Raw genomic sequence first — 8093 nt, forward strand, 5'->3', positions numbered from 1 at the left:
GATGTCTATATTTTTGTCCTCCTCACATACATACATACATACATGATGGGGTCAGGAACACCTCAGAATATAATGTACAATACCACCTTTTACTATGACCTCAATAGTAAACATATCATTGAATGTATACATTTATGACAATTTCTGAAACTGAAACATTTTGAGCTTCACAAACATAGATGTTAAGGTGTTGCAGTGAAATGCATACAATTGTACAGGTACCTAAAAAAGTGGTCACTGAGTGTGGATATTCTCAAAACAAGCACACTTGAAATGTCTGTCATCCTGTTTGCACAAACTGGGGAGCGATATGAACAAGAGAAGGACGGGAAGGAGAGACAAATACAAGAGTGAAGAGAAACAGAAAATGAAGGACAGAAAATAGATTACAAAGAAAGAAGATGAGAGACGGGCAGTAGGGGAAATGAGATGAAGAGAAAAAGGACTTATGGAAAAGTTTTGATTATCTGTAAACTTGACCTATCTGAGTTCAGACATCCAAGTGGCACCCTAAGGAGCCCAGCTCTGTCTCATTCAGTTTCACACTGGTGGCATTTCTTGCACCTTTAACCTGAAATTGCTTTCAGACTCTGGGCCCTATTTTGAGGATCCACGACATCTGATGATGTATTGGTACAAGTGGTGTTTGGATGTGTCCATGTTTACTTTGGTACAACAAGAAAAAGCAGTTCAAGCAAGTAGCAAAAGGGCTGTACTTGATCTCCCCATTAAGGTGTATTTTGGTTCTACTCTGAGCCCCTTCTGGATGTCTGAACTCCATATGCTATCTCTAAGGCTAAGTCTGGCCATCCTGTGAAGGCAACTCATTTCAGCCGCTTGTATTCGAAATCTTATTCTTTCAGTCACTGCCCACAGCTTGTGACCATAGCTGAGGGTTAGAGCATAGACTGACTGGTCAATTGAGAGCTTTGCCTTTCAGCTCAGCTCCTTCTTCACCACAACGGTCTGGAACAACGTCCACATTAATTCTGATGCTGCCCCTATCCGCCTGTCAATCTCAAGCTCAATTTTACCCTCACTTGTGAACAAGACCCTTGATACTTAAACTCACAAGGGGCAGCAACTCACTCCCAACCCAGACGGAGCAGTCCACCATTTTCCTGCAGAGCACTATGGCCTCAGACTTGGAGGTGCTAACTCTCATCCCCACTGCTTCACTCTTAGCTGCAAACTGCCCCAGTGTGTGCTGGAGGTCACGGTCTGATGAAGCCATCAAAACCACATCTTTGGCAAATAGCAAAAATGCAATTTTGAGGTCCCCAAACCAGACACTCTCCTCCCCCCAAGCTGTACCTTGAGATCCTGTCCATGAAAACCACAAACAGGACTGTGACAAGGGAAAACCCTGACGAAGGCCAACACTAACTGGGAATGTGTTTGACTTCGAGTATGCGTACACAACTCTGCCAAAAATCCTTCTCCGTAGCCTCCCTGAACTCCTCCCACATCCAATTTTTGCATCCGCAACCATCTGAGCTGCAGCATTTTGGCCTGCCAGTACCTATCAGCTGGTTCAGAAGACACCTGGGCCAGCCAAGCCTGGAAAGCTTTCTTCTTCAGCCAGATGACTTCCTTCACCACTGGCGTCCACCAGTGGGTACTCAGGTTGCCGCCATGGTGGCAGCTATTCACTATATAAAATAAAAGACAATTTTAGTTTTTATTGATATATCACTGCGTGGAACTGCTTATATGTATAGGTATTTAAATAATGGCAATTTAAACCCAGGTTTTGAATTAAATTCATATACTGTATCTCCCTCACAGCCTATAGTGATGACAAAAGGCCATGACTTTGTGTGTATGTGTGTGCATGAGGGTTGGAGTGTGGAATTACTGGCAGAGAAAGTGCTGGATTCAGATGAGTTAACACAAGAAATGAGTTGGGTTTCTGAATTTAAACTCAGTTGAGTCCATGCAAACTGTCTCCCAGCCAGGTCAATGCTCCTGAGGGACCAGGGGAGATGAAAACACTTCTGAATTCCAAATGTTATTTTCGACCTTTAGACTGATTGGCTTTCAGTAGCTTAGCCTAAAATGTTCCCCTACCTCCCACTGGAAATTTAAATTAAATAATTTGTCAAAGATATGAGACTCAGTGTGTTGCCTTTGATGAGCTGCTGGCACCCTAATAACCCTCAGAATGTGCAAAGGGGTGATAGATTTAATTCCTTCAACAATCAGTGAATGTGCTGATAAGTTAGATAAGGATTGGGTTTGGCAGTGTGAATCTGAACACTGCATGACCATTCCTTCCTCCTCCTCCTTCATTACCATATAGGAGTGAATGCAATCACAGCATGCATGAGCAATAGACCACCCTTCCATTACAGGTCAGTGCATGATTATATAATATTGTATTGATCCCAGCAGGGCAGTTCTATTTTTGATTCCCCCTCAGTTCTATATGTTCAGAGGTCAGGGTCCGCTATTAGACAGCCATGTCTTACTCAAGATTTAGTGTGGATGTTTGCACAGAAAGAGTTGGTTGAAGGTCTCCGGTAATTGATCAAATGTAACCTGACAACTTATGTCAAAGTAAAAGTGTTTATTTGTCATATGCACAGTTAGGAAACGTGTTTACCTGTACAGTGAAATTCTTACTTTGCTGTCCACATGAATGCCACAAAATACAAATGAAATATAAAGTAGATAAATAAGTAACACAAAATCTAAGGCACTTTAAGCAGCAATGCAGCTATATAATAAAAATATATAAGAATATAATAAGAGAATGTATGCTGCATGGGAGCAGCATGTGCAGCATGTCACTCCTAGTCTGGTCATGCCTCTCTCTGCAACACACATGATGGAGCTCCTGGTGGTTGAAGTTGCACATCACCTGAAATTTGAAACAATGCAAATCTGAAACAGTTACATAAATGCACCTCTGTCCAGGACTGCATAAATGAGGAGGAACACAAAGCATCAGAAATGTCATAAGCATGTCAAAGACATTTAACAAGTGATGCAACTTGAAGTAAACTGGGATTACCACCGTACTGAGTATGAACGTAGTGCATTACAAATATTCTTAGCAGTTTACTATGCTACTTGCACTTGTAAACTTCCTTGATTTATGTACTGTACAGATTCTGGTTGAGAACATTTGAACAGCTTTCTCCCCTAGTCAGCTGACATAGATAGAAGATGGAAGTAATGCAACAAGAACCCAAACAAACTGCTTTTTACCTTTGTCTAGGTAGTAGTGTGTCATTTTTGTCCACCCACATTCCACTTGTGGTTGAAGGATACTTTACTTCTGATCTCAGTGTCACAATACAAGTTGCTTTTTAATGTTTAAATTGATTTATCTTGCTATAGTTTTCATTTTTTATAAGCAAGAAACTTAAAAAAATACACGCGTATAATCCTTTAAACTAACTACCACAAGAATATGTTAGAAATGCACCTTGGCAGCTCAATCCAATTGAATAATAAGATTGTGTGCACTGCCCCTTTAAGAATGTAGTCAAAACAAAGCGTGGAGTGGTTGGCCGTACGGAAGTGGTTTTGTCTCGATGGAAACCCACAATAGCATGTGAAAATGAGAGCTGCTACATATGTAAAATTCAGTTAGCTCTCTTAAAAGCGTGTTTTACTTCATTAACAGTTTTTCAATAATATTACTTTGACATCACCTGAACTACATAAAGAACAGCTAGCTAGCTCGTTAGCTAGCTCGTAAACGCAAGCAGACATGCCGTCCTACTCTGAATTGAGGAAAACCAACTACTTCTACTACTTCATCAAATTTACATTAAATATCTACTCAATGCTCTTCTCGGTAAGTTTCGGGTGATTTTATTGACACCAGCATTCTATATACCATAGTATACTGAGCGAAAGCAGTGTCAGCTAATAGCAGTTGACGCTACCCAATCTCCCCGAGACTTCATTCAGAACATTTGCGTTTAAACGTGCCATCTACTTTTAGTACATCCACAGTTTTAGATCATAACTCCAAGAGTACTGAGAATCTGTAGGACCTACTTTACAATTCGGCATATTCTCCAAACAACCACCCCGACTCCTTTAATTATAAAGTATGTTTAAAACGCTCAACCTTGCAAACGTCCACCTACCTAGCGTTATCGTTACAGCTTGAGAAGGGGTTTAACGTTACCTGAGATTTAATTGAATCTCATCACCGTGTATTGGGTAGAACACATCCTGTGTTTACTAAAAGACTGTATTGGTTAGAAGAAAGATATAAATAACTATTACAGTCATTTGTTTGTTGCTGAGTGGTGTACTATTACGTTGCCATATTTTAATGGGAGTTGGTGTGGAATTCTCCTAGCTACTATAGCCGGTGAATGGTTAGCTTAAGATAGTTACCACTTCAGACACCATGCATCATTGTAAACTTTAATATGTTGTTAATACTAGAAATGTGAAGAATCTAATAGTACAATAATATACTGAGATGTTAGTAAATTCATTAGGTTTGAAGACAATATACAGGAATCAAAGGCTAACAAACAGCACCGTGGGGCAGGGCGTTACTTCCAGTTAAAGGGATGATGATGTAGGGTTTTGCCGACAGAAATTATGAGCAGGCTGAAAGACGCACTTGTCAGTGTTTAAGCCTGTTCAGTATGATTTTTTTAAAAGCACATTTAAATTAAATAGCATATTGGTAATAAATATTATCTTTTTTTTCTGCCTACCTATCTGAAATGTTGTCTTAAATAGAGAATATGATCCCAAACTCAGTTTATCTGTTCCTGGCATTTCAGTAAAGTTTTACTCTTCACCACTACTCAAATTGTTTTAATTTGATGGTCACTTTAGTCTGTGGCATACTACATTTTATTCAAATATAACACATATCTCTCTTATTGAAACTAAACTTGGAAAATGTAAGTTAATGGATTGGGTAAAGTTTGTAACTGGAGAGTTTGCCTGTGCCTCTAGGCACTTTGGCTACTAAATCAATTAATTACTTATATGTTGAACTTTGGATGTGTTTTTGTTTGCTGATGTGTCTGAGGTTAATTTGATACCCAGCAACTACTTTAAATGCTGGTTAAGTGAATTTCCTGGCCAGGCCAGTAAGAAGTAAAGCTGATTCATCCTCAGCCTTCATCACCCCATTTACAAACCCTAATGTTTTGTCTGGCTTTGTGCTTCCTCCACCTCACCCCTGGACCGCTTTCATCAATAGCATTGTTGGAATAATAACACACAGACACACAAACACACACACACACACACCCTATGGCACATTATTGACTGTGGCTCCAAAACATCAGTGGTTTGATTCCATTAGCTCTCCAGGGTCCCTTTCATATGAGCCAGCTCTCCCCTCCGCTATCTCTCCATCTTACTGCTGTGATTTAGGACAGTGTGACCCACCCCAGCTCAACAGACACAAGCTCCTTTAGGTACAAGTTAACCATTTGTACTTATTTAAAGTTGTCTTTGTTGTTGGAATATTAAGTTTGCTTAATGTTGCTGAAGTAGGTTTCTTGTGACCGGAATACAGCTGCAATTATCCAGTGGGAAATAACTAGATCTACCCCCCCAACCCTAATACCTAACACCCCCTCAGTAATTCTATATTTTTTATTTCATACTGAATGTAAACAGTGATTCCATTTAGCATTTTATTCGAGTATTAATAAAAAGTTAATCTTCAGAGAAAGTAGACAGGCTGACATTGGATGTGGAAACCAAGCCAAATGTATCTGCCAGTGCTTTATGGAGGGTTTTGAGCAGTGACTGGAGTAAAGTTGGTCAGTCTCTAGTCTTAAGGCACATTGCCTTTGTTTCCGATTTAAAATCACTAGTAGGGAAGCAAACATTGTTTTTACTCCTCTTTTTATAGCACTTGCCTTACGTAATTGGAAACAGGTGCAGCACTCTATCAGACCAATTTGTCAAAACCTGCTCTAATGATATTTAATGACCATTTTCAGTCTACACAAAGGGTTAGACTTGGTGTTTCCAATCAGTTTTAATGTAATGCACTTTTTAACAGTGATTCACTGTGAGACACTGAGATCCAGGACACTGACCAGCTAGATGCCGTGCCAATTACATTTACCCAAGTAGTAAACATAAGTAAAATTTTGGATACTTGTACTTTACTCGAGTTTTTATCACTGCATTTCAGAGTAAGGCTGTGCACTACATGCACTTTGGAGCAGAGCACCTTCATCACATTTTATCCACATGCTTCTATTTTCTGTGTCATCCTTAGTCATCCTTTCACATTTTGCATTCTGTACCCAACATGATATCAGTACTCAGGTTAGGCTCATATTTTGGGGGTTCTGTACTACTAACAAATTATCTAAGCTAGTATGTACAATAACCTGGGAAAACAATTAACAATTCAGATTTAGTTTTACTCATATCACAAATTTCAGGAATTCTTGTGCTAAGAATGACCCTAAACCAAAACTTTACAGGAGGGTCATTACTACCACATAACACAGATACAAAATATCTGAACAGAACATTTCCTGTCGCGTGTTACAGGAGCAGCTGTTTAATCCAACTATGGTTTCTGATTTTGCTCAAAGAATGAAAGGCATTTAAAAGTTAATGGTGTCTGTAATGTCCAACAGTGTTCACACAAGTACTACCTCAACAGCTATGCTTTTAAAGACTTGACTCTGATTGTTCTTCATACTTAGGATTGTGCATGTTTGCGTCTCATGAAGCCTGTCTCCGTCTCCCTCTCCCCCTAGCTGATGGGTCTTTGTGTGCTCTGTGTGGGGGTGTACGCTGAAGTGGAGAGGCAGAAGAATCGAACCCTGGAGGGCCTTTTCCTGGCTCCTGCCGTGGTGCTCATCCTGCTGGGCCTAGTGATGTTCACTGTCTCTGTGGTGGGCATGGTTGGATCCCTCAGGGACAATAAGACCCTGCTGCACATGGTACGGATGGTGGAGGAAGAGAGGAGGGTGGGCTGTTATATACATGACTGCAAGCCTTTTTTAAAGTTTGTTAGATTTGAGATGTATATTTGTGTGTGTTAGTGTAGAACACACACAAATATACATCTTGGTTAATTATGGTTCTCGTTCTGGTTTAGTTTTCAGAATTTTAAAACAATTTGTGCTGTCAAACAAGTTAGAAAATCATTGGTTTTAATGGGGAATAAACAGATGTACACACTCAAGTACATCTACAAAGATTTATGTTTAAACATATATTTATATGTAACTGCAGTATACAGACCGACACATATGCATTAAACCTAAAGGGCACCATGCACAGTCAACGTGTGATGCACATCAAAACACAGTTTTTCAGGATGTACTGTTGTCCTATTTTCCTGGTGTCAACACACATTAGAAACCTAAATTCCCGAAGTACCTGCCCATTTTTGTAGTCCCGCATTGAATTTGTGCTGCTCCCGGTGTATGTTACGGGAGTCATGTGATGCGTGTCACATGATGAGCTGAGAGGCCACCTGTATGTGGTGTCCTTAAAGGGGCTTTCAGATAGGATGCAGTGGGTGCTGTGCTCCGGTGTCAAACCCATTCATTTCTATGTGTTGCATGGTGCATGAACATAACATACCTGCGCTGCTCTGCGCCGAGCTGAGTGCAGTGCAATGTCACACGTGCCGCCCCTGTGCACTGCACTGAAGTTAAAAAAAAGTTCAACTTGGGTGCAGCGCTTTGTGATGACAACCTTGACGCGTCCAATTGCAGAGAACCTGACAGACCACAAAGAAAATGGAGGAGAAGCTGATTTTGTCAGACCCACACCCTCTTCATCTTTGCTGCAGCTCGTCTCCTCCTCCTCCTCATCAGTATGACTAAAGCCAGAGCTTTATGCTGACATGCAGAAAGATTTGATTTGATTTTTGATTGATTTGATTTATTCTTTCAAGCATGTAAAGACAGTTGATATGTCAACACACATAATTTTACACATATCCAACAAATGCTAATCCAATATCAATTTGCTTATACCTAGTACATGCTTGAATGGAGTAGGAAGAAATCAGACTTATCCAGTCCTACCCCATGACATCATCTTACATCATTGGTTTGCAAGCAGTATCTCTACAAAATAATTCTCTTTCTACACCACACAAGTAATATACTAAA

At 40.1% G+C, this 8093-nt stretch overlaps 1 protein-coding gene across 1 annotated transcript in view; it reads left to right on the forward strand.

Annotated features, from left to right (window-relative positions):
• The first annotated feature begins 3485 nt into the window (after nucleotides 1–3485).
• Nucleotides 3486–8093, forward strand: part of LOC109954964 (tetraspanin-15) — a 17379-nt gene continuing 12771 nt past the window's right edge. Inside the window, exons 1-2 of the mRNA XM_020590681.1 lie at nucleotides 3486–3808; nucleotides 6723–6908. Of these exons, the coding sequence (XP_020446337.1) occupies nucleotides 3722–3808; nucleotides 6723–6908 (273 nt within the window). The 5' untranslated portion in view covers nucleotides 3486–3721. The remainder of the gene's footprint in view (nucleotides 3809–6722; nucleotides 6909–8093) is intronic.

This window comes from Monopterus albus, unplaced genomic scaffold, assembly GCF_001952655.1.
Source record: "Monopterus albus unplaced genomic scaffold, M_albus_1.0 scaffold12.1, whole genome shotgun sequence".
In the NCBI taxonomy this organism is placed as follows: domain Eukaryota; kingdom Metazoa; phylum Chordata; class Actinopteri; order Synbranchiformes; family Synbranchidae; genus Monopterus; species Monopterus albus.